Raw genomic sequence first — 26,652 nt, 5'->3', positions numbered from 1 at the left:
AGAACACAGCAGAAGAAAGAAACTTTCCAAATTATGATGCTAGCGTAACCTGATAATACACAGAAGTTTTAGTTAACTTCAGTGCAATCCCACATAGGAATAGCAACAACAAAAAAGTTAAGTAAAATATTAGCACATTTAAATCATCAGTACTTTAACAGAATAATTTATCACAACTAAGTGAAATTTATCCAAGAAGTGTAATGGTGGTTCACAAATAGAAAATACATTACTAAAATTCACCATACTAAAAGGTTTTAAAAAGATTAGCTCACTTGTGCCTAAAAACCATTAAAGGAAAAAAAAAAAAAACACCTCAACATCCACTTACTTTTTAAATTTAGAAAAACAGTAACAGTTTGGTATCTTCTTGAGACAAAAAATAAGTAAGCATAAATATTTAAAAGGAAGAAAAAACACTAATATTTGTTGATAACTGTGTATCTACAATCTTGGAAAAGGTGAGGGAATAAATCTTGCTACATAACATTGGAAATATATTGAAAGGGAGAGGATTCCAGGAAGATGGCAGAGTAAGAAGCACCAGCACCTAGGGTCTCCCCACCTACGGTCTGTCTGTCTCCCCACCTAGGGTATGTCTATATAACTATTTTGGAACTCTGGTGTCTACTGGAAGCTTACAAACTGCCAGGAGAAGGCTTGAATGGTAAACTGCAGTTAATATTGGTCAACTTCAGCTCTCAGCACTGTAGAAACTACCCATGCCCACACCCCACCCCTGGCCACAGGGCAAGCAGCTTTACACTGTTGTTCCTGGAGCCGTGTGCATGCAGCTTGCTTGGAGAACGAAGATGGGCAAAAAGAATGCATCCTCCAGATGCTGGAGATCTGTGCTCTGACTGCTGATAGCTGCTTCTATCAGAGAGGTGCAGACAAAGAGGTGGAGGCCACTTTTGTTGCACCTCGCCCCACTGTTGTAAGCCCCTCTAAGCGACTTTCAGGGACTTTAAAGGGCCAGTCCCCTTTATCTCCTCTTTTTATTTCCCCCCTTCTAGGGGGCAGATATTGAAGATTAGGACATTCGAAAACTACTACATATATGGGGAAAATTAGAAAGTGACTATACATAACCAGGGAAAGGTTCAGAAAAAGTTCTGAGAAGAACTTAGGTTTACACTTCAGGCTGATCCTTGGCACAGACACAGCCTACAACAATAAAACAAACAAACAAAACAACAAAAAACAGCAAACCTGGGGGGAAGGGAGAAAGCTCCAGAGTTACCACATCATCGGTTACAAATGCCCAGTTTTCAACAACAACAACAACAACAACAAAAATCACAAGAGATACAAAGAAACAGGAAAGCATAGCTCATTCAAAGGAAAAAAATAAATCAACAGACACTGTCCCTGAAAAAGGCCAGTGGTAGACCAAACTAGACAAAAACTTTAAAATAAGCATCTTAAAGAAGCTCAAAGAACTAAAGGAATATGTGGAGAAAGTCAAGAAAATCATGCATGAACAAAATGATAATATGAATAAAGAGAACACTTTTTTATAAAAAGAGACCAGGAAGACATTCTGAAGCTGAAAAATACAATAAATGAAATTAAATAATCACTAGAGGCATTCAAAGGCATATTTAAGCAGGTATAAGAAAGAATCAGCCAACTTGAAGATAGGACGATGGAAATTATCAAGTCTGAGCAACAGAAAGAAGAAAGATTGAAGAAAAGTGAACAGAGCCTAAGGAACTGTGGAAAAATCATCAAGCAGACAAACATATGTATTATGGGAATCCCAGAAGGAGAGGGAGACAGGGCAGAGAAAATATTTGACCTGCCCTGAAAGAAATGTTCAAGGGTGCAGTGTGAAATGAAAGGACATTACACAGAAATTCAAAGGCGTAAAAAGAAATAAAGATGTGATGAGCACTAGGTGTTATACACAACTCATGAATTATTGAACATGACATCAAAAACTAATGATGTATTATATGTTGGCTAACTGAATTTAAATTAAAAAAATAAATAAATATCACAATAAGGTAAATGCATGGGGAATTATAAAAGCTATTATTACTATAACGATGATTTGTAACTCCACTTTCTGTTTTTCTACATGATTCAAGAGAATAATAGTTTTAAAAAAAAACAATTATTTGTCTAAAAGCTATTATTGTTGTAACTTTGGTTTGTAACTCCACATTTTGTTTTCTCCATAACTGAAGAGACTGATGCATTTAAAGAATTATTACTTTATGTTTTTGGGGCACAGAATGTATAAAGAAGTCATCTGGGGACACCAACAACTGAAAGGGCTGGGGATGGAACTGTAAAGGAGCAGGGCTTTTGCATGTTATTAAAGTTAACTCAAATCCAAATTAGAGAGTTACAACTTTAAAATGTTAAATGTAACTCCTTTAACCACACACACACACACACACATACACACACACACACACACACACACACACAAATAGCGATAGAATATACACAGAAGAAAAAAAGTAATTTCAACATTTCACAATAAAAAAAATCAACCGAATGGAAAGTAAGATAGTCATTCAGGAAATAAGGGACAATATTCTATAAAGGATACAGAAAACAAATAGCAAAATGACAGAAATCCTTCATCAGTAATTACTTTAAAAGTAAATGGTTTAAACTCTTAAATCAAAAGACAGAGATTGGCAGAATGGATAAAGACACAGGATCCAACTATATGTTGCCTTCAGGAGACTCACTTTAGATCAAAAGACAATAACAGATTAAAAGTGAAAGGATGATGGGAAAAGACATTCCAAGCAAACAGTAACAAAAGGGAGTAGGGGTGGCTAAACCAAATCAGACAAAATAGACTATACATCTAAAAAAGGTTAGAGACAAAAAAAAAAAAGGACATTATATACAGCAAGCAGATATAATAACAGCAAATATGTATGCACCTAACAATAGACCATCAAAATATAGGCTACACAAACTGACAAAATTGAAGGGAGAAATAGTTCTACAGTGATAACTGGAAACTTCAAGACCCAGCCCACAGTAACGGATAGAACATCCAGGCAGACGATGAGGATACAGAGGACATGAACAACGCAATAAGCCAACTGGATCTAACAGACATTCATGGAACTCCCTATGCAGCAACTAGAGTATACACCTTCTTCTCGAGTGGACATGAAACATTTTCATGCCGTATGTTAGGTCACAAATTGAGTCTCAACAGATTTTAAAAGATAGATGTTCTACCAAGTATCTTCTCTGACCACAACAGGATGAAGTCAGAAGTCAATCAACAGAAGTAAAATTGGGAAATGCACAAATTTGTGGAAATTAAAAACACACCCTTAAAACTCTTCCCTTAAAACCAGAAGTAATTCTAAATGGGCTAAAGATTTAAGCATGAAAAAATAAAAACATAAAAGTTGCAGGAGAAAATATGGGTAACCCTAAAATTTTTCATTCAGCATGTGGAATGCTAAGACACCGAAGTGGGATGCCATAAAGGAAAAAACTGATTAAATCTTTTAAAATTCTACATGAAAAGTATCTACAACACATATAATAAAACTGGTCAATTTCCTTTACCTAGGAAGAACGTGCATGAATACAGCAAGAGAAAAATGGGCAGATGAACAGAGAGGTTTATAGAAAAAGAAATTAAAATGCCCAACAAAAATAAAAAAGGACACTCAATCAAAATTAAGGAAATATGAATAGAAACAATGGAAAACTCAATCCAACTAGAAAAAAATTTAACAATTTAAAATACCATGTGTTGTGTGCGCCTGCGAAAACAACTTGCAAACTGAGGCAGCTCTTAAGGAGCCACAAAGAAATAACATGCTCATGTGTGTTTTTAGGATGATAGGATGTTAAAATTTCTTACTACAATGACCACTTAATTATCTTAATGTTCCATACATAGCTTGCAGTAATTTAAAGAGGAGAACACTGGGTGGGCAGACTGCAGAGCACAAAGCCCAGAAAGTAAATGCAGTAGTAGAAATACAGGTGAAAGATCGTTGTCCTAGAAGTGCAAGAGCCACCTCGCCACTGTGCGCTTCAGCGGTACGATCAGGGCAGCTTCAGTCAACGTGCCTGCTGTTATTTATCTCTCCCTCTCGCTTTATTCCCACCTGCCCCCATCCCCATTCTACCACCGCTTAGTAAAAAGATCTTATGAACTACTACTACTAGGTTTACTCACGTGCAAAAGACGGGTGAGTACTGTTTCTGAGCTATTTTTCGGGATTAAGTGAGATCATGCATGCAGCCCGGGGCCCAGCCTAAGCATTCAATAAATAATAGCTGCGAGTTAGACGCTAAATCATCCTATTCTGCAATATTTTATTCTCATGTTTAAATAGTTCCCCTACATATATTTTTTTCTTTCTGTAGGTCTTTTACTAAAACGTGTCTTGACTCTCTTGAAAGAAAGGCAAGATATTCTGAAATCAATGTTAAAGTGGCAAGAATACACTTGACTAACTGCTCTTCCACGGGCGCTCCCTGCTACGGTGAAGAATCAGCGGGGAATGGACGTGATTACACCGAACACGACAGGGGTGTTCTCACTTAGCAAAGGTGATGGCTTCACGGGGCCTCTGACCACCAATCATTGCTGTGACAGTCTGTTTTCTAGTGAATCCTGATGACCCAGAACGAACCTCGGAGAAACACCGATTAGACGCCTCAAAATGAAGTAACTAAAGGCACAGCATCTTGGTTTTTACCAAAGGGGAAAAGGTGTACTTTCCACGAGCGTGTGTCTGCTTGTCCTTCTGCACAGACATCTCCAAGAAGACACCAAAATATGTGCCGCACTGACCGGGAAATGCTACCTCCAACTCTACCTGAGGGCCTAACAGTTGGAACAGCTTAGAACAAAGACAAGAAAGAAAATGGGCAAAAAATGACTTTTTCTCAGGAAACCATTCCTTCTCCAGTAATATCTGGTCAAAACTTTGAGTTATTCCTGCTGTGATTTTGCCATATCTTCTTTTTTCTTCCCTCTCATCTGACCCTTCCCCTTTAATCCTTCCCCATTTATCCTATTTACACTTCATTTGTTATCAGTTATATAAATTCTCTCTCCCCTGTGTGCACCTTGAGACAAGAAGCATGTCTTTCTCTTCAGTTGCTGAATCTCCTGCCCAGCACCTTGCAGAAAATCTACTAGGAGGTGCTGGAAGAGGTTCTGAAATAAGTGAATAAAATGTTATCTACGCTGCAACCCACAGCCAAGCGCCCAGGATCGGCAGTCAGAAAGCTTGGGCTCCAGTGTCAGTCCCGCCATCTGCTGGTCCTGTAGCTCCACACAGAAGCACTTCAGTATCCAGGTCCTCACACAAAGGCTCTTCTATAACATGGGTCTTTTATTTTCTCTGCTATTCTTTACGGTTTTATAAAATGAGATGCTGAAAGTAACGGTCATTGTTTATGCTCATTAAAACACCACGATTACTTCTGTTGATCAGTATTATTTGCCATCCAAACCTTCTAAATTTAAGCAAGGATAGTACAGTTATTCTATTAGGAGAGGCAGATTTCATTAATGCGCTTGCCTTTTTTAAAAAATAAGCACAAAGCCGTAAGCAGCTTGCCATCATAAGTACACATAAGCTTATGTTCTGAAACAGAAATGGCCCGTGTTCACTGTGCCGTTTCCCAACTTTAATTATGACTTAGATAGAAAGTGTGTGAATATTTCTTACCAGGTTCTGGAAGGTCTAATTTTGCACGCTTTAGTTCTACCATAGAAATCTGAAGTTGCTCTATTACAAAGTCATCTTCGAAGAAAAAATCCTTTGCCAGGGTCTCCTGAAGAAATTCTACAAGTTCTTCCATAGACAATTTCATTAGATGTTCTAAGAAAAAAATGAGAGAAATACAAATGCTGAGTCAACAGTTACTTCAAGTTGAGAAGGTAACGTGTTCTATTCTGCTGCAGCGTTTTTTAAAAAGGGCGCAGCATACAACTTATACATGCACTGTGAACACCACTGACACTCAGTGAGATAGAAGTACTTTCTGATATCCAAGCAGTCGATCTACTCTTTGGGAAGACGGAGAGGTGATTACTGCTAAATACCTTTTCATCGGTTTATTTAAGAACATCACACCCTAGACATTAATATTAACCCAGAGCAAGCACCTCTTAGAGACACAGGCCACTCAGGATGACATGGGGACTTTCTGCTTTATTGTTACAGAGCTCCACCTCCCACAGGCAAACCCATTTCAAGTCTCTATATTTACGGTTTCAGAATTTCCAAAAAATCTGGATTACTAACATCATTTGTATTTCTACTTATGAAATTAGTTTTATTTAAAAAAATTCAGATTACAGATACAAAGTAGAAAGCAAAAATCAGCTACAAGCCCACTAGCCACTGCCCTACAAGTAGGTGTGTGTACACATGTATAAATTTAAAAAACGGATTATACTTTGAGTCCATCGGATAGACTATAATGTACTATAATTCACTTAATCAGTCTTTTAATACTGGACATTTAGGTTATTACCACTTTTTTTTTTTTTTTACTATTTAAAATCAGTGTGTGATAAACCTCCCATGACAATGTCTCTAAATACTATTAAGGCAATCAGGAAAAAAACAAGAACAAAATCTTAGGAGCTTTAGCTGAACTCATGGTTACGGTGCCCAGACACAGTTTTTAAAGCTTCATATGGTGGTGAAGAAACTCCATGTAAGTCCTTGAGCTTTTGTCTTTCTGAGAAAAAACTACAGAGCAGCAGACACATTTTTTTCAACAGCTATTCAGTCTGATGATATGATAGGATATAAAGTAGGTATTATGCTTTAAAGTTTATTTGCAAAGGGTGAAGAAACTTTTCATTGCCAAAATTAATCAAGACTCATGTAAATAAAACATAATTTAAGACAGAGAACACAGCTACGGAGAAATATATCATGTTTCCACTTTCTTGCTGTTTAGTAAACATTAAACCAATACATACATGTTTTAATAAAAAATATACTTTTGTTCCATATCTTGGTCAGTTTGTAATCCAGAAAGAGAGGAAAGAGGCAGAGAGGAGAGGAAGGGTGGGGAGGGAAAGAGAAGAGGAGGAGGTGAGGAGGTCGGTGGGGGAAAGACAGAGATTGATTTCCTACGGTTTCCGGACAGACCCTGAGTCCTGGGAGACAGCTCTCTCGGTGCTGTGGTTTGTGTGCTGGACAATGGAGGACGGGGTGTAAGGGAAATGAACCAGACTTCTGAATCCTTATCTTTCAGAATAAATGATACAAACTTGATTTTACAGGAGTTTTCACTTTTCTCTAAAGTTTGGACAATTCAAAGGCCTGCTTTTCAAGTAAGCAATCAAACAATTTTATTTTAAAATACCTAACATGTACTTAGAATAGCAAGCATAGCAGGGGGAAAACCTCACAAAACGTACCCCCCAAGTACTCAATTAGCTTATAATTTAGTTGGGAAGCTGAACTGAAGAATCATTCAAGAATAACCTAAGGGAGGAGAATGATCAATGAATGTGAAACCATGTTGTTAAGACCTAGACTCCAGGTGCTCTGTGAAGTTCTAAAGCTTTCAATGATTCTCCTCTCTGCAGAGTTACAAGAGGAGGTAATAGGAGGAGTTCTAATTTTAAAGGTTGAACTGAGACTTTTAGATGAATAAGGTTCTTCACATTCAAGAAGAAAATTCTCATTTCTTGATTTTTAAAGTAAGGCACTGCATGCCAAATGTATAGAGCCCTTGAAATACTGCAACTGAAAATTGCATTTACCCAACAAGTGACCGTACTTGCCCCAGAGGCCACAATGCAGTCAAGCAGAGAGATAAGCAGCAGGTGCCCCATCTCTGGGCTACAGCTTGGAGCTGGGTGCTTTTTGCCTGGATGGAGGACAGAGTGATGGCAAATGTCTTCACTAGACTTTTTAACTAAGGGTCTGGTTTCTTTGGTCTCTCTCTTCTCTGATTATAAATCAGAGATTTAGACTGAAGAAAAGCCGTTATTAGGAATAAGGAAACAAATACTTAGTAAGAATAATATTACTAGTGAAACCAACACATTGCATTCTACTGCTTAAGTGGGAAAACTAAACTTAGAAAAAAAAAAATCAAAGACCTCTGCAATGTAGTCAGCCTCAAGCCATGAGAAAGAACTGATGGAAGCTGATTACTAACTGAACATGATTTTTTCACTGACTTTCAAGAATTTTTTAAATTCACTACGAAAAGAAAATGAATCTGAAGTTGGGTGGGGAATGAGAAATCAGAGTTAAATCAAGCCTTGATCTTTGTGAAATCTTTATACTTAAACATTTTCTTACTTTTGTGTAATTTTAAGATTGTGTAAGACATAGCGGTAAGAACTCGTTCTCCTTCAAAGATGTAGATATCCCATATTCTGAGGTTTAGTGTAAAGGGAGTCTATAATTAAAAACAAAACAGAGATAAGATTAACAGCTCACTCTTGTCTGGTATTTATAATTTTATTATTGAGTTTTGTAAAGAAATACTCACACGATCAAGGAAACATTGAAAAAACCATTTCATTGTGTAAAAACTTGTGTAGATTTCTTGAGAATCCTGAAAAAAACAAAGACTTCAAATTTCTGGATTGCAGCAAAAAAATATGACAATCTAATACTAAAAGTTAGGAAAGCTGTTGGAGATAGCTATCATAGCTAAACATAAAACCGTTTCATTCCAAATCTTTTACATGCTGGAATATTTCTAGTTTTTTCTCCTTACTCCCTCTCTTTCTTCCTCAATCTCAGTTTTGGAAATCACCTTAAGAATAAATCCTTCTTCTAGAGGATTGTAATACAACATTTTGATTCTCTATAATATATTTGACAGTGAAGTATCTCTGCTTCACTAAATTATCATGTTTTATAGTAGAGCATATATATGGCTCACTAAGGATGAGTCTGTATGACCCTTAAAGTACTTTTAGTGCAATAAAAAGGCCTCCAAAATTACTGAGAAATCATTTATCTTTAAAAACTGTACCACTTGTATATATCATCTGCAAAGAAGTGGTCTGATTTTATGAGTTAGGGCTGTGATGGTTCATCAATACTAAATTCCACAAATCTCATGCTCTTCAAACACCTGGGAATTACAACTGCATAGTAAATGAAATGGATAACACTGCAAATCAATAAAGTAATTGGGACCAAAGGCTGCACTAAATTCTTCTGGCTTTACTCGTGGTGTAAATGGGTGTAAGTCAATGTCACATCTACCTACCAAGTGTTGCTTAAGCTTGGATAGAAATTTATTCAGTATTTTTTCATGATGTTCTTGAAACCTCAAGAGTTTAGGAAAACCGTGAACAAAAAAGCCTAAAATACAAACATAAAAACAGCATTTCATAAACAATAGCAACAAAAACCCCTCTTTCGAAACGCAACACATTTCTTTCATTTTTAACTGTCAGCAACAACAGAAATCCAGTAGTTACTAAGATACTTGTCCACCCCACCAAGGAAATAAGCGTGTGAAAGCTCCGGGTGATGAAACTTACAGTCTAATACTTGTTTGCTAAAGATCCCCTATAACCTTGTAAAAATATAGAAGAGGACAGAATATTTCTGAATTACAAGGGAAACTTAGAAACCAAGAAAAAAATGAAAACTGAAGCCATTTATCAGGACTGTCTGTTCTCTTGAAGTATCTTAAAGCGTATCTTAAATGCACGAATTTTTAAAGGTTATTCTAATCTTGAGGACTTAATTCGTTTTATTGTCAGTACGCTACATAACAAACATTTTACTGTTTTTCTCAGGTTTACTCTAACAACTTCAGTAGTATTGTGCTCCTGAAGTTTGTATCACTTTTTAATCCCTTCTGTGATCTTTGACATCAGCTAAGATATAATGACACTGTATGATCAGTGTTACATGAGAAACTGGTTTATCCCATCTCATTACACAACAGAGTCTCGAAGATTTCTAGGAAGTAACTAATTGCACATGGTAAGTTAGTACTGATTTTGTATATCTAACTCACGGAACTTTACATCTATTTTTATTTACAAGTTTCAGATATTCTACACGATCCACTAAAAAGGACGTACATTCAACAGATTTATCATTTCTCCCCATTAGTTATTTCCAATCTGGGTTTTATGTAACTTTGGAAGATGTTAATAGATGTTCTATGTTTTTAAAAAAGAATCCAGGGGAAGTGCTGTGTGCTCCACAAACCCTTCTGGCACATTCATGACCTGCAAGGGCTTCTCAATGTTTCTACCACGCTTTATAAAGAAACTTTGTTTGCTTGATGAACTCACTCTGCCAGACTCATTTACCTTGGAGTTTCATTTTTTCTCCCCACAGAACATGTGCTTCCAAAAAGTGAAACTGTGTTTCTCCAAGAACCCAAGGAACATACTTATGTGTAAAAATTTCCAGAGACAGGGATTCTATTCCTCCCATCGTAACATTTCCTGATGTCATAAAAAATATATCTATCTATCTATCTGTGCCACTTTCATGGCCAATTTGATAGGAATGGGAATTAGAAGAATCTCAAGAAAAAGTCTCATTTTGAAAAAGGCAATGCCCCTCAGTAATAAACATTAGCTCAAGGATGCTAAGATAACTAACATTACTTCACTTGTTAGTGATAGCCCAGACTTGATATTTTAAAATCTCGTTTTCTTCAGCCCTCACTTTATTCTGTACATTTGTAAGTGACATCACTACCATTAAGGGATGCAAAGAACTGAGGCAACCCTCAGTGATAAAATTCCATAGGCAGACCTACAAACAAGTATCTCTAAATAGAAACTTAACTAAAATAATGACCTAACTGCACAGTAAATGCAAATATTAGGATAGTGAAATTAATATTACTTAATAGACTGGTGACAGTTGCTGAACGTAAGTTATCAGGTGTGTTCAAAAGAAATGACTTTCCTAGATTTGGGCAGTGTTCCGCGTAATTACATACTACTGACACTGTAACATCCCTTTGTACTTCAACACAGATCGGCAACACCATTTCATGGTGAAGCAAAATAAAGGTGGATGAGGGAGAGTTATTTTTCTGCAAGATGACTTTTCAAATGATACTGCTGGAACGCAGTTAAGTTTGATATACTGAGTTTTACTTTTGGAGTCTACTGATGGGCTGCAAAGTGTCCAGAAACAGTTATCATTAGTAGTAGTATTCATTTAAAAAATATTCACAAGGAAAAGTGAGGGAGATAGCCAAACGCGTGTGTGTACACACGCACACCACACAAAATACCACCATAAGAACCACATGGTAAGAAAGTGAGAATTAAAAAACTATAGTCATACTTCCGAAAATGTCAAAATATTACTTTAAACATGTGGTGGGCTCCTCACCACATAAAGTTTACTCACAAACGGAACTAAGACGAACCATTCTTGGAGTGATTCGTGCTAAAAAATTGTATTTAATTTGGTATTATCACATGGGTGGGACTGGGAAAATAATTTTGCATTAAATGGGCAAATGCTACTTTTATTTCCAAAAGAAGATGCAATCCAAACTCTAAACTTTCTTGTATATGCTTGACAGATATAAGGGAAAGGTTATTAAAAACAATCTTCTAACTGGAAAACCAAAAACTCATGCAAATTTTGAGATATTAAATAATGAAGTACCCACAACATGTTATCAGCAGTCTTTTACTGTAAATGGAATCGATTTTACGGCTAAAAGAACCAAAACACACATTTCACCAAAATGGTAATTGCATGACAGTCTAAAAGTTTTAGTCAAAGGCATCTTTTATTTCTCCCAGTAACACAGCTTTCCTCAAGTCCTCCAAACCTAAATTAGTCTCTTCTGGCTGGGGGCCAGGAAGTAAAGAATTTCAAAATGCCAACACTGTACCTTGAGGTAAACATCAGGGAATATAAATGTAAACAGAAAAGTTTAGCAAAGTTCAATAAAGGAGGAAACAAGAAATGACTCACAAACACTAACTGACTGAACAGCCCCAGACATTAAGTTTTTGTACTTAACCCTACTAAGCATCTTCCAAAGTTTGACTTTGTTTTCATTTACCTTTTTCTCCCTTCCTTATTGTTTTTGATAAACTATAGGGTTTTCTTACCATGCATGGCATGTTTGGGGCCTGAGAAGAGTTTGACCAGGGCCCAGAAGGCATCTTCTTCATTCATATACATAAGGAGCAAAGCTGTGATCTGGCTCATCCCCTGACAGTAGCCAACTTCCTGAAGATAAATGAGAACAAAGAAACTGGGGATTTTAAGATCCAATTACATGCATATGCACATATAAAAACCTACAAAATAATCAGAAAATGCCTAAACACATTAAATAATGGGCAATTCTACAGATAGACTACAGTTTTTACATTGAGCTATAAACTATAAAAGAATACATTTGTATTCAAAAATAAATGTAGCAGTGTGAACAAAGTGTCAAGCTACACGTATTTTTATCGTCCCCTATTCAATACCATTATACCTTTCGTAAAAAGAACTAATAGTTTATTCTTCCTTTGTAAGTATTATTCTCAGTTCAATATTCCTCCTCTTTGTTCAAATGCTGGCAAGTTTCTCCCCTTCTACAGTTCCCAAGCTGCTGACCTGTCTCCTCTAGATTTCCCAGCCCTTACAGAGACACATTTTGGGATACCCAGCCAGTCTATGTCCCTTCTCTGAGAACTGCCTACTCTCCCCATATTCCCTGCTTGTCATGTGGCCTTAGAGCTTCATGTTTGTGCCACGTGAACCAAAGCTATGCAGCAGAAGAGGTCATTTGAGCCCAGGGGAACAGTGAGCTGGCCACACTGACTAATCACATACTCTCTCCAGGATATCTGTAATCAGATGGTGCATTTAAACGGAATGGTCATGTTGAGTCTGTTGGTGCAATTTTAGCCATGCGAAAACTGAAGAGTAGGCAAAGAAAGCAATCTGGAGGGAGAAACAGTGGAACAAGCAGTTTCCAGAGATAATCAGTTACCATGTGGCCCCAGAGTGGAAGAAAGAGAACGTGTGGCTCTGGCTCAATGAAGGCTTCGCACGTTCCAGCTCCAATTTCCATGAGGCCCAAATATTGCTTCCTTTCTACAGAAAGGCCTTTAATAAACTCTTTTATACCCTGCCCTAGTTTAAAATTTCTCATAACTTAAAGGCTTTAATAGAAATTACACACCCAAGTTTCAAGGTTGTCCTTCCTAGAACCTGGCCAATAAGCATTTAACCTCCACATGAGGTTCAAAACTAATTGATCTTTCCCCAAATTATCATCTCCCCCTGAGTGACGGATATGTTAAGAACATGGTCTATTACCAAAAAGTTTACTTTTAGCCCACTCCTAGGGTTAGCAAGTAGGTACACACATGATCTCCTATTTGGCCCTCGCTGAGTGAACAAAATGTGACCCGAAACTCAAACTCCCAGGGGTGATGAAGAGTGAGCAAGGGTCGAGCAAAAATTCATCTGCCCACCAACTTCCTAAACTTCGAGCCCTGCTCATTCTCAGCATGACTGTGTAAAATAAAAACGAGACAAACACCACCACAACAAAACAATCCAGAGAAAGAGGGGAAAATGAGAGATGCACTGACACACAGTGGTTTTTCCCACTTCTGAATCAGTTCTGTTCTAAGATCCCAAGGTCACCAGAGGAGCCTTGAAAAGATCCACAGAGGCAGTGGGTGCCCGAGAGTTCCTCCAGTTCCTCAGAATACAACTCAAAGAGCCCTGTGTGGGTATGCTCTAACTTACCGTGTTATAAATAGAATACGCAGCAAGAACATGGAATAGGGATTGTTGCCTAGAGAAAAGAAAGGTTATATTGAATATATTTCAGTTATTTCACATATTTTTAAAATTATAAACTTAAAAAAATAAAGTTTGCCTGAAAATAGATAATCCAGACAAAAGTACTACTGTAATAAAGAAATGAACCCAAGCTCAAATGTAAACAATACTCTGTACAGTCTAAATTTAAGGCTACAGACATTCGTTCTTTTTTCTTTTTAAAGGGGGTGGAGGAGCAGAGGGAGAGAGAGAATCTCAAGCAGGCTCCACGCCCAGCACGGAGTCCTAGGAAGGGCTCGATCTCACGACCCCGAGATCATGACCTGAGCCAAAATCAAGAGTTGGACACTTAACCAGCTGAGCCACCTAGGCACCCCTGACATTCATTCTGATAGAATTTATACCAAAAAACACAAATGGCTTCACAATCTCTTAAATGTGTTGCCCTCCTTCTCTGAACTATTCTCACTATAAAATCATCCCCATAGGAGCAGCCAGCCTGCCAGAACTATGGAGGCCCCGTGAAGCCTCAGCTGGAGCGCAGGCTAGGTACAATACCTCGCAGGGCTGGGGCATCCTCTGGGAGGCTGCAAGGGCTCTCAATCAACCGCCAATATCTAGTGCTCTCTCTCCCACAGCCAGGACACTGGTGTCCAAGATTCAAGGGGCAGAAATGGGATGACTCTACCCACCATTATCCCTAGTAGTCCACTAGCAAAATGTTCGCTTCCCATCCCATCAGTCTTAAGCTCTGCTGGTCTAGAGTTCTAGTTCCAAAGGGAGAAACGTTTCCACCAGGAGACACATTGATTCCACTGCACTGGAAGCTGAGACTGCCACCCAACCACTTTGGGCTCCTCATGCCTCTAAATCAACAAGCAAAGAAGGAGGTGACTGTACCAGCTGGAGCAACTGATCCTGATTACTAAGGAGAAACTGAGTTGCTACTACACAATGGATGTAAGGAAGAGTAGGCCTAGAACGCAGGAGAATACTTAGGGTGTCGCTGAGTATAGCCAAACCTTGTGATTAAAGTCAATAGAAAACTACAGCCATCTAATTCAGGCAGGACTGCTAATGGTCCAGAATTAAAATTTAGGTCACCCCACCCGGTAGAGAACCATGACCAGCTGAGGTGCCTGCAGAGGGCAAAGGGAGTATGAAATGGGTAGTGGAAACCAGCTATGACTATGTGCCCAGCCATAGAAATGATGATTATAGGGCCGCCTGGGTGGCTCAGTTTGTTAAGCATCTGCCTTTAGCTTAGGTCATGATCCTAGGGTTCTGGGGTCGAGCCCCACATCAGGCTCCCTGCTCAGCACAGAGCCTGCTTCTCCCTCTCCCTCTGCTCCAAGCAACCCCTCCCCCTGCTCACTCTCTCTTCTGCCCTCTCTCTCTCAAATAAATAAATAAAATCTTAAAAAAAAAAAAAAAAAAGGAAAAGAAATGATGATTCTAATTGTTATGAGCATTTCTTCCTTATTTTGGTATGAGTTTGTTTATATATATGTATTTAACAATGTTTTTGCTTTCCTCCTTCCTTTTCCATTTTCATCTAACGTATTAGCTATATTAGACAGATATATTATTAACAGTTACTTTTATATTGCAGTATTTAGGTTTCAGAACGTCAAAGCAAAAGGGTAAACATCACCAAACACTTTGCATCCTCTTGTGGGGAAAGGGTTAGACTAGTTTCAGTCCTAGGGAAAAGAGTTGTATCATGTTAGGCAAAAGTATGACCTTGTATTACCTCTATTTGGAAACAGAGTTGACAAGGATGTACAATGGTCAGTATACCACTGGTGTCACTTTGGCTAGGCTACAACCCCCAATTATTCAAAAGCTAATCTACGTGTTGCTGTAAAAAAGGCATTTTGTAGATGTGATTAAAATCCATAAGCAGTTGACTTTAAGCAGGGGAGATGATCCTAGATAATCTTGGTGGGCCTGATTCAATCAGGTGAAAGGCTGTTAAGAGCAGATGTGAGGCCTCCCTGAAGAAGTTCTTCCTGCGGACAGTAGCTCTGCTTGTGCTCAGGAGTTCCAGGCTGTCCCTCCTGATGACCTGTCCTCCAGATATGGGACTTGCCTAGTCAGCCCCCACTATCAAGCCAACTCCTCTCAATAAATCTCTGAATGCACATCTCTTACTGGTTTCTGCTTCTCCTGTTGAACTCAGCCAGTGCAGAGGTGAGCAAAACTATACCTCTCATTCATAAACTGAAATACTCATTTCAGTCATTCATTCCTCACTTTTTTTAGTTTCAGCTATGCACTGGGGCCAAGTTTATAGGGATCTATTTGTCACTGACATGGTTCTCAAAAAGTAACACAATCTCCAACTTCTTTACTAAGATTTTAATAAAAGCAGCTACTACATTTTTAAGAATTCCCAGATCATAAAATGACTCTTTACCAACCAAATAGCATCTACTATATCAAAGGTTAAAAAATTTAAGTGAACCCAGATCCTAGGTTTCACACAACACAGACCAAATGATCTGCAAAAACTTAAACCTTTAGGACCTGGATCAAAATTATAGTTCATACAAGACATTCTACTCACTCATGTTTTAAGTTAACAAAGACTTTAATAAACACTCTTTATAAATGCTATTTACATTTTGTAACATTAAAGTTTACTTACTTAACACCATATCTGTCTCTAAACATAATATGGTCCCTAAATGTGCGGTTGACATCGAGGTCTATTTGTCTGATGTCAGGTGAACAACCCCGTGCTCTGTGTTTTAATTTCTGAAGAGAAAAAAGAGGGGAAGAAGGCACATTTTTATGGAAATCAGTTGTTGAAAACAATTCTCATTAAAACAATAAATCATAAAGTCATTATCATTAAAAAACTGTTTTGGTTCAGGAAAGTCACGCCTGTGGTTCACCAATGAACGTGAAAAGGCACACGACGAAGAGCTTCCCTCCCACCCAGGCCCCCATCTCTCTCACACCCATCCCTTCCCTCTTCCCGCCACCTTTCCCCTCCTGTCTTAACAATACGGTTAGATTTTAATTCGGAATGAAGCACTTTTCAGAGCCTGCCTTGCTAAGACTACGTAAAAGCTCTTCGTAGCTGAGCCACACAGTCCGCTAGGATTTCTTTTTTCTTTCCAGCACAGCATTTTTGTTTTCCTTCGAGCTAATCATTGCCTTGTTTCTTGATTTGCTTCATTTTCTACACGCTTGCTGCTAATCCAATCCCAACTCACTTTAAACTGCATCCACTCCTCTGATGTTGCTGCAGTAGGAAAGGTGCTCTCCGATTTCAACTCTGTGCAGATGTCCCTCCAGAGCCTTCGGACCTGCTGCAGCCTGGGGCTCCTGGACCTCGGGGCCTGCTGCACAGCTGGGGCCTTGGACGCCCCCTTCACCCTCTGCTAGGCCTTCCTTCGCTTGGGTGCCCTGTTTCCTGGGTCTCACGTCTTCTCCTTCCTTGGTTTATTCCCTTGTTCGGAGGAGCACATCCTCTAGTGGCTCCTGTAGAAGGCTGGAAGATAAATTGTTTTGAAACTTCAAATGTCTGACAATACTACCTCCTTCTTATTTAACTGTTGAGCTCTTTTAGAATTCTAAATTGGAAAATATTTTTGCTCAAAAGGCACTGCCTTTACTGTCTTCTAGTTTCCAGTGCTGCCACTCTAATTCTGGTTTCTTTGTACGAAATCTGCTTTTTCGCTAGAAGCTTGTAGGCATTTTTCTCTCCACGTCCCGAAACTTTACATTTCTGTGCTTGATTTGTATCTATTTTTATCCACAGGGTTGGGCACTTGATCGATCTTTTCAATCTTATAAACTCGGACTTATGTCTCTCAGTTCTGAGTGATTTCTTCAGTAATTCCTTTGTCCATTTCCTCATCCCTCCCACCTGCATTCCCATTTCCTCTTTCTGGAAATCTTACTATTACAGTGTGGAATCTCCTGGGCTGTCATTTAACTTTCTTATATTTTCTCTATATTATTTTCCATTTCTTTGAATTTATCATCTACTTTCTGGAAAATTCCTTCAAATATTACTCTTAAACCTTCTCTCAAATATTTCAGTTCTATTATAATTTTCTATGGTTAATAGCTTTGTTGTTCTCAAAGGTTCCTTTTTATAGGCTTTTATACTTGTTCTAGGGATGTAATATCTATTTTGATCCCTCTGAAGATACTTGTGATCTTTTTTTTTAAGTTTTCTTCTTGCTCTATAGTCTGTTTCTTACACATTTCTTTTTTCCATTTGTTCTCGTGTGTCTTTCACGTTAGCTCCTTTATGCAAGTGAACAGCGGTATTTCATTGTCTGCTTACATTTAAAGGCAGAACACTAAAAGCTGACGGCAAGCTCTGTGTGCAGAGGTGGGGCTTCACGACTGTCTCCACTGCAGAATGATCTGTCTGGGCAGTTTCACTGGGGTTCCCCCGAAGTCAGCGTCTCTGGGTTTATGTCCTTAGGCTGGGCAGATTTCCCAGAGGAGTCTCTTTCCGTCTCCGGTCAGGAAGACAAGGACCTGGCCGCCAATGTGCTGGGAGCAGCGTGGGGAAGGAGGCCAGGATGCCCCCAGCCCCCAGCTCAGGATATACAGTTCCTCTGTGCCTACACACCCCCCTCCCCAGGAACATCTGGGTCCCCTCCAGTCCAGAGGCCCTCTGGTTCATTCTCTCCAGAGGGTAAACCTTGGACTCGAGCCAGGGTAGCAGGGGGACGTCGGGGTTCTAAGTGCTTCTGCGACGGGCCCTGGGCCACTTCCACAGTTCTGAGCTTCACCTCCACTCCCAGAGGCACCTGCAGTTGACAATTACCAAACCTTGTGGAGATTCTGAGATGGCAATCAGCCAGCCGGGACTTCTGCTTTCTCGGGTTTGCTGAGTTTATAAGTGTCTGGTTTCCAGACACTGGCAGCCGTTCTCTCTCCTGTTTCTTATTTCTTGTGGGCTTTGTCTTTACAACAACTCCCTGCTGTCAGTTTCATGGCATTTCGGGGGAAGGGAGCTGGGTGAGGAGATTTAATCTCCCGAACTGAGCTAGATAAGAGATTAAAATTTATAATAATCTATACTTAACCACACTAACATATAATTACGCATCTCTATACATATATTATACTAACTCGTTTACCATGTTTGGGTGATACAGATCTCTGCCTGAATCAACTCCAGCACATATATATGAAAACATAACTGCTAATTCTCGACTTCAACTAAAAGTAGAAAGAAGTAGGCTATCTGGAATATGTGTGTATGTGTTAAGTGTTCTGTGACTATGCGTACTCTTTGTGTTTTGAGGCCGGAGCTCAGACAAGGGCAGCTTTTAAAATCATGAAGAGTAACCACAGTATACTTCCGAGTCCTAAATACACATCGTATTTATAGTATTGTATTTAGAGTATTGTATTAGAATCACACCACTAAAATATTATCGTACACTATCACTGATAAAAGTTGGTCCAGAAAATATTACCTAAAATTTAGTTTAAAAATGGTAATCTGTTCGTATTTGTTCTTTATTTTTTTTAAAGGTAATAGACAAGTAAAGAGGTTTCAATTATTGTTCTACAGGCCTCCTGGTAAAAAATGAGATGTCAAAACATAGAAAGAGAACGTTTGACAGGACATGATAAAATGTGCTTTAAAATAAAATTTAGTTCAAAGGCAGAAAATCACCCAAATATATCTATAGTATCAGTTTCTCTAGAGGACATGAAAATCCAACATAAAAAGGCCTCAAGACAGAAGCAAATTTCAGTTAAGTAGGTAAAAAATTGTAGGTCAGAAAGATTATGTCCTAGAATATTTACAACGTACAGAATACAGGAAATCAAGCATATTTCTTATCAAGGAGGCAAAGCAGCTTCTACAGTTATCTCTGAGACTGGGTGGGCGAGACCCATGACTGTCACAATAATACAAGAATATACATTTTATTTAACAGAAATAGGATCTAGTGAATCTATAAACCTGAAGTACAGGGGAAAGATCCGCGATATCGCGGTGTGTTTGGCCAACAAGACTATGAAGCCCCAGGAAGGCTGCAGGTGGGGCTGTTAACCACAATGGACCGAACTTCTGCCATCTGTGAGCTCTATCAGACACACAAGAGACACAAATGACACTGAGGTGCACCGAAAAGGACAAGAGGGAGTGGCAGATGAGAGCACCAGCTCAGGAGGCAGCGACAGGCTCACCCACCCGAGAAAGATCTTAGTAGTTCTATTCCTTCTGAAGTTCCAACCTAAAGACAGCAACTCATACCATCTTCGGAGAGACAGTAAGAAAGAGTGGGAATGGAAGACCATCAAATAATGATGCCGGGAAAACTCAAAGAATACCAAAAAAAAAAATTCTTTTTTATGATAGTGTTAGAAAAAATAAAAAGTACTGGCAGGCAAGTCATTTCTGTTGTTGTTGTTATGGTACGCCTGGCATTTACTAAATGGATCTCTCATGTTAACCAGTTCCGGATCATTTTATTCTATGTAGAAAAAGTCTAAAAGATCATTGAAAACACAGTTCTGCTATTAGAACGTGTGCTGGATTGAAAAGTGCCCCTTCCCCAAACTCAGGTCTACCCAGAACCTGTGAATGGACCTGACTTGAAAATAGGGTCTCTGAAGATGTAACTGAGTGAAGATGACATCATGCTGGATTAGGGCAGACCCCAAATCCAATAACTGGCGTGCTTACCAGGTCAGACACACAGACATACAGACACACACAGGGAGAAGGCGGTGTGAGGAGGGAGGCAGAGAGCAGACTGAGGTAGCTGTGAGTCCAGGAATGGCGTCGGCAACGCCCGAAGCCAGGAAGGGGCGAGAAGGATTCTCCCCTGAGCCCTGAGACGAACCAGGGTCGTGCGGACACCCTGGCATCAGACCTCTAGCCTCCGGAGGCGTGAGAGAAGACACTGCGGCTGTTTGGAGCTACTCAGTTTGTGGCGCTTTGTGGCAGCCCGAGGAAACAAAGGCAGCACACTACAGAAAAGTAACTGTTTTCTCTCATTAATTAAGCAAGAATTTATTGTTTATTAGGTGTGTGTGTTAAGTGTAAGTTAACACATACACATATAGGTATTATTGCACCTACCATATACCAGCACACTGTGCCAGGTGCTGGGGTTAGATTTTATGTTTTCTCAGACTCCATTTTCAATATTGGCTCTAAAACTATGATACTAAAAGCAAATATCTCATCAACAGACTAAAATAACTTGAAACTCTAAAACCCTAATACATAAACTCATAGTCTGTGTAGGGCCCAAACAGCTAATTTAAAAAATCTTTTAGACACACAAAATAAGAACTCTTTAAATTAACCAGTATTTATTATCTTTCATCTTGATAAAATGTTATAACACACACAAACACATTATAAGAAAAAGAAAAGAAAACATCAAGAGTACTCCAAAGCTCCTTTTATAATTGGTACAGGGTTTAAATCATAATAATTTTTCTTTTATCCATTTTATTCTATTTACATACATTTTCTGAGGAACACAGTTCAAAAAGATTTTTAGATAACCATTCCTTTCAAAGGTTAATATAAAATTTAGATTTAGAAAAGGTATAGCTGAAATGATAAGGTAAATGTAATGCATTAGCTAATTTAAGGAAAGCATTGCTGATCACTGAGCCAAAGTCTGACTCTTGATTAACAAGTAACAAAACCTAGAGATACCTACTAGTCTTGGAGGAAAATTCTTTTCTCACACTCAGAAGAAAACAGTCAAGTACATACAGGCAGCTGCTGGATAAACTGAATCCCACTGCTGTTTTCCCACAAAGTCTAGAAGGGACATTGCAGATCTCTTTATTAACACTACATTGCAAATAAGCAGCTATGATCAGGTGTTAGTCAGTTTTCCTCACGAATACACCCCAACACTGATCACTTCAAGTATCTGAAAAGCACTGGATACTTACTGACTGATATAGAAAATAACATTTTCCCTGAACTATTTGTTCACAAGTTAGGAAGCAGATTGCACTAAACCAAACAATCAAGAAAATCATAGGCTTATACAACTCAATGTAATATCATTTTAATATAACTTGCAATGATATGAATATCTTACATCACCTTGAAGGCAAAAAGAAATGGGTTTTGCTTTTCAATTTCAAAATAACAAGTTAGTTTTAGATACTCACACTATAGAGGTCTCTTGTCTCTTCTTTCATTTTAGGGATCTCCAGAAGCAGAGCCCAGACTTCACCTCTGAGCTGGAGTGGGATTCCTTTGTAAATTCTCCTATGAAACTTATTGAAAGAAACAAATTGAAGGTTATAAATGACAAAAATCTTAGACTGATCCCTCAAATCAAACTAATTAATATGTGTTAGTCCTTTATTTTCAAAGTATCCATGCTAACCGGTACGTTCTGCCATGGCACACTTGGATCCGATCGTGTCTACTTTCCAAACCCTAGCAGGGAGACACAGGAAGGCAGAGTACACGAAGAAAATGTTAAGTATGCCGAGTACATGAGCAGTTCCATACCATTACCAAGGAGCTCCCCATGCAGCATGAAAGCATAATCAGTGCTCTTTTTCAAGGTGTGAACATCTGATTTACACATTCCCCGTTGATATAATTAACTAGTTACATACTCTCTTCCTTTTCCCCCATACATCTAAAAGGCTCCAAATAGTAAAAACATTGCCTTGTCCCAAAAGTGTCTTCGTGGAGCGTAGAGAATACTGTAAGCCCTAATATCTTTTCCTGCAGCATCTTCTCTCTGAGGCTTTCCAGAACCTATCAACATAACATATCCTGTCTAGCTCAGAACTCAGCCAATGCCACCCGCAATCTTCAGTTCTCTCCCCACCTCCCTGTCCCGCCCCTCCCCTCCACACTCCCCCCCACCCCCGCCACTTCCCTCTCCTCTTTTCAATTTTGGCAGTTCTCCAGGAATAACCTGCCATCGCTTTTGAATGAGAAAAGGAATAAATCATTAGTTTAGTCAACTCTTCAGATCCTTGTACGCTGTCACTCTATGAATCCTAAGACTGCATCTACTTCTCCATCTTCCCATAATTGTACCTTTTTTCCTCAAAGCTAATTATTCAAAATAACATACAAATCTATTATGGTCATTATAAAGCTGTGCATAATAAAACTTTGAAACTTAAAAGAAAATGTGCAAACAAGGAAATGACTAAACAAATTATGGCAGAAACCTTAGGGAGTAAGGTAAGAAGAGGTACATAATTACCTTTATGATCAAAATAATATATTTTAATAGTATGGCTAAGAAAATCGGATGTAAGTTCTAATAACTGACATGCTGACAAGTTATGAGTTAAGAAGCAGAGTTCCCACTACTGCCACATACTACCTCGCTTTTTTACACCAAAGCTTTAGTACCTAAGTCATGACACGGTTTTATAAAACTGATGATGTGACTACGAATGAGCAACAATGCAGAACAACTCTCACTGTGAAACAGTGGATACTGTGAGGTGGATTCAATCAGATAATGCCATACGGAGTTTCAGCTTTGCTCTTCTGGTATAAACATACTATGCCTCAAATTTGAAATTTCAGTAGATGGTGACTAGAATCCTGGAAGTTTTTTAACTCATTCAGTAGCTCTAACTGGAAGAATATATACAGAAAGGTTCTGTGTAAACCAGACTCTGCTACTTGCAGCACTTCCCACATACTAAACATTTACCAGCTTTAATTGCAAACTGAATGTGGTTTTTTAAAAAATGAATTTAAGATTTATCTTCCTAAAAAAAGTCTGTCATCTACATTCATTTCAAAGTTGTAATATTTACCATTATACTTTTTAAAGGAGTATCATCCACTAAAAGTTTTTTCAAACTATTGCCTAAACTTCTAAAGTAAAGATGTTGTACTATAAGCATCTAATATGAATATTGGAAGGTGTGGAAACTACCAGAAATGTGAAAAGTGAAAGTTTAATAGCCAAGTAGAATATGATGTCAGGTAAGCAGATTAACTTCACTGGAGAAGAATCTCCATTAGGCTGATGTTTTCAGTGAGTAAAAGAAGAGTTCTGACATGTATTTTTCAAACTATATTACTTGATAAGACCTCAGACATTATTTTATTGCTTTCATCCAATTCTGTATTCAACAACTATACATAAATGTCCATTTTTCATCTTAAAGTAAGTAAATTTTTTTAAAGATTACATTATCATGATTATATTAAGAAGAAATAATAGGGGCGCCTGGGTGGCTCAGTCCGTTAAGTGTCTGCCCTCAGCTCAGATCATGAACCTGGGGTCCTGGGATGAAGTCCCACATGGGGCTCCCTGCTCAGCAGGGCGCCTCTTCCTCTGCTTGCCACTCCCCCTGCTTTTTGTGTTCTCTGTCAAATAAATAAAATCTTAAAAAAAGAGAAAAGAAATAGTAGAGAAAACCAGGTAGAAAGCAAAAATTAATGGTCCCAGTGCTACTCCAGGGCTAAAATGAAAACTGAGGCACAACTTTTACTGAGCATTTACTACATGCAGGAAACGATTTTAAACTATATATAGATGTTTCTCTCATTCAATCACATTAACAATTCCATGAGATTTTATCCCAATTTTACAGATGGTCAAAGTGAATCACAGAAAAGTTAAATAATGTGCCCAAGGCACACGCAAGATGTCACCATGTTTTAGCAAAAGATACTGATTTTACATTTTATAAAAAACAAAGACCATCTTTCCAAGACCATTTTGCATGGAGCTAGTACCCACTGTTCTGCTCAAGTGAACTTACTAAAATACACAGATCAGAAAATATTAAGGGACTCCAAGAGCAGAAAGCACTAAAATAATGATAATGAAACTGTATTTAAAAGGTAAACATAACACACAGAGTTGTCAAATCATTATGCTATACACCCAAAACTAATGTAACACTGTATGTCAACTATACTTCAACTGGAAAAAAAAAAAGAAAAAGAAAAAGGAATATAAAAAGGGATGTATCTAGAATTCAACTTTAGGAGGTAGTGAAATAAAAAACATGTACACAAAGTCGCATGTACCAGAAAAAGGATTAAATTATGAGACCCTAAAATAAGAATTTTAAATCACGAAAAAAATAATAAATTATGCCTATTGTTTTTCAAATACTCGCAACTCTTATATGACAGACTGACATTACGGTAACATAATTTTCACAAATTTTCAACCATCATAAACATTGTGGAAATTTTGTAAAACAAAGCAGGAATTATATCAAGTATGACAGATACGAACAAAATTTGCTTATTCTCCTGAACAGTGTGCAGTTTACATTTGTTGAGAATCCTGCAACTGACAAAGTAATATCTCATATTTTCTATGATAGTCTGCAATGTAGGCAAAACAAGTGCTGCCCCACTTTAAATGCTGGGAGACCGTGGCACAGAGAAGTGGCTTGCCTAGGTCCAAGAATTTTGTCTTCTTACTCCTATTTCACTGCACTTCTGCCAGATCCCACTGCCTCGTAAGAGATTACAGCTTTTTTTTTTTTAAAGATTTTATTTATTTATGTTACAGACAGACAGCCAGCGAGAGAGGGAACACAGCAGGGAGAGTGGGAGAGGAAGAAGCAGGCTTCCAGCAGAGGAGCCCGATGTAGGACTCGATCCCGGAACGCCGGGATCATGCCCTGAGCCGAAGGCAGACGCTTTAACGACTGCGCTACCCAGGCGCCCCTACACTTTTAAAGTAAGTAGACTTCAGCAGCAGCAGGCGATCACTGTTTATCCCAACTCATACATGAACATCACTCATTTGTTCCAAAAAGAAACTCTGCAATGACTGTATGCTTCGTGGCCAACACTGATGAGGCAGGTGCTCTGGCTCCGAACATCAAAGAGTACTGAGGAGCTCACAGTGTAGCAGGGAAGATCAACAGTAAGCAGATAAACTGATACCGTAAACTGATACCCCTTTATTATAAAATAGTCCTTGCTACAGAGCTGAGCGTCGCACCCTGATGGAAGAAGTCGTGGGAGACAAACTCCCCGGAGGGGCCAGCGTGCGAACAGGAGAACAGCACGCACTACACTGTCCGGATGTGCAGCAGCGGTTAGCCCTTCTGTCACGGGACACAAGAGACTGGAGGGGAAAACCAGAAAAAGTTGAGGAATAAAGATGTTGGGATGAGGGCAGTGAACGTGGTGGTTACTTACTGGTCCAACACAGCGGCTCTCACCTTGAGACGGTATGAGAAATATTATAACGGAGGAAGGCAGGAATGAATTCTACATGACAGAGTTCGGGAAGATCAATACTGAAGGATCCACGGGGATTTGCCAGGAAGGGGAAATGAGGAGATGAGGGCAAGGAAAACAATGACTCTAGTAATTATGACTTTAATAATAAAAGTTATGCTAACATTTTCTGATTATTTATTAGGAGCTGGCATACGTGTTTCTACATCAATGTATCCCTTGTAATACTATCACATTCCTAAAGAGGAACATACTATTATTATCATCCCCATTTTACAGATGAGAAAATGAAGATGTGGAAAAGTAACTAACTCCAAATTGTACAACTAATAAACTGTAGAAGAACTGAAATTCAGTTAGTCTGACTTCAGAGACCACAGTTTTGGGTTTTGTTTTTAAGATTTATTTATTTGAGAGAGAGACAGCACGAGTGGGAGGGGCAGAGGGGGGGAGAGAGAGAGAGAGAGAGAGAGAGAGAATCTCAAGAAGACTCCATGCTGCGCGTGAAGCCTGACACGGGGCTCGATCCACAACCTGACCTGAAACCAAGAGTTGGACTCTTACCCAACTTTGCCACCCAGACGCCCCCAGACACCAGAGTTTTAACAACCGTCATATAGAATGCCTGTATGTTGGATTTAAACAGTGTTTTAAGATTCCAAGTTAAAAAAGTACTACCTTTAAAATTCAGTTAGAAATTTATTTTATGGATATGATACACAAAACCTTTAAGAA

The 26,652-nt window shown here is 38.7% G+C and overlaps 1 protein-coding gene across 2 annotated transcripts in view; it reads right to left on the bottom strand.

Moving 5' to 3' along the window:
• The window catches only part of USP6NL (USP6 N-terminal like), a 182,920-nt gene that overhangs the window by 26,483 nt on the left and 129,785 nt on the right, over positions 1-26,652 (bottom strand). For both annotated transcript variants that reach the window (XM_040645424.1, XM_040645423.1), the window contains 8 exons: positions 21,882-21,989; positions 16,393-16,502; positions 13,707-13,755; positions 12,062-12,182; positions 9,217-9,311; positions 8,485-8,550; positions 8,292-8,391; positions 5,685-5,837 (listed from right to left, as the gene is read on the bottom strand). In XM_040645424.1, coding sequence (XP_040501358.1) covers positions 5,685-5,837; positions 8,292-8,391; positions 8,485-8,550; positions 9,217-9,311; positions 12,062-12,182; positions 13,707-13,755; positions 16,393-16,502; positions 21,882-21,989 — 802 coding nt within the window. The remainder of the gene's footprint in view (positions 1-5,684; positions 5,838-8,291; positions 8,392-8,484; positions 8,551-9,216; positions 9,312-12,061; positions 12,183-13,706; positions 13,756-16,392; positions 16,503-21,881; positions 21,990-26,652) is intronic.

This window comes from Ursus maritimus, unplaced genomic scaffold (genome assembly GCF_017311325.1).
Source record: "Ursus maritimus isolate PB19 unplaced genomic scaffold, ASM1731132v1 scaffold_31, whole genome shotgun sequence".
Classification (NCBI taxonomy): Eukaryota; Metazoa; Chordata; class Mammalia; order Carnivora; family Ursidae; genus Ursus; species Ursus maritimus.
Note: the sequence above shows the minus strand (reverse complement) of the source record. Positions and strands in the feature narration are given on the sequence as shown.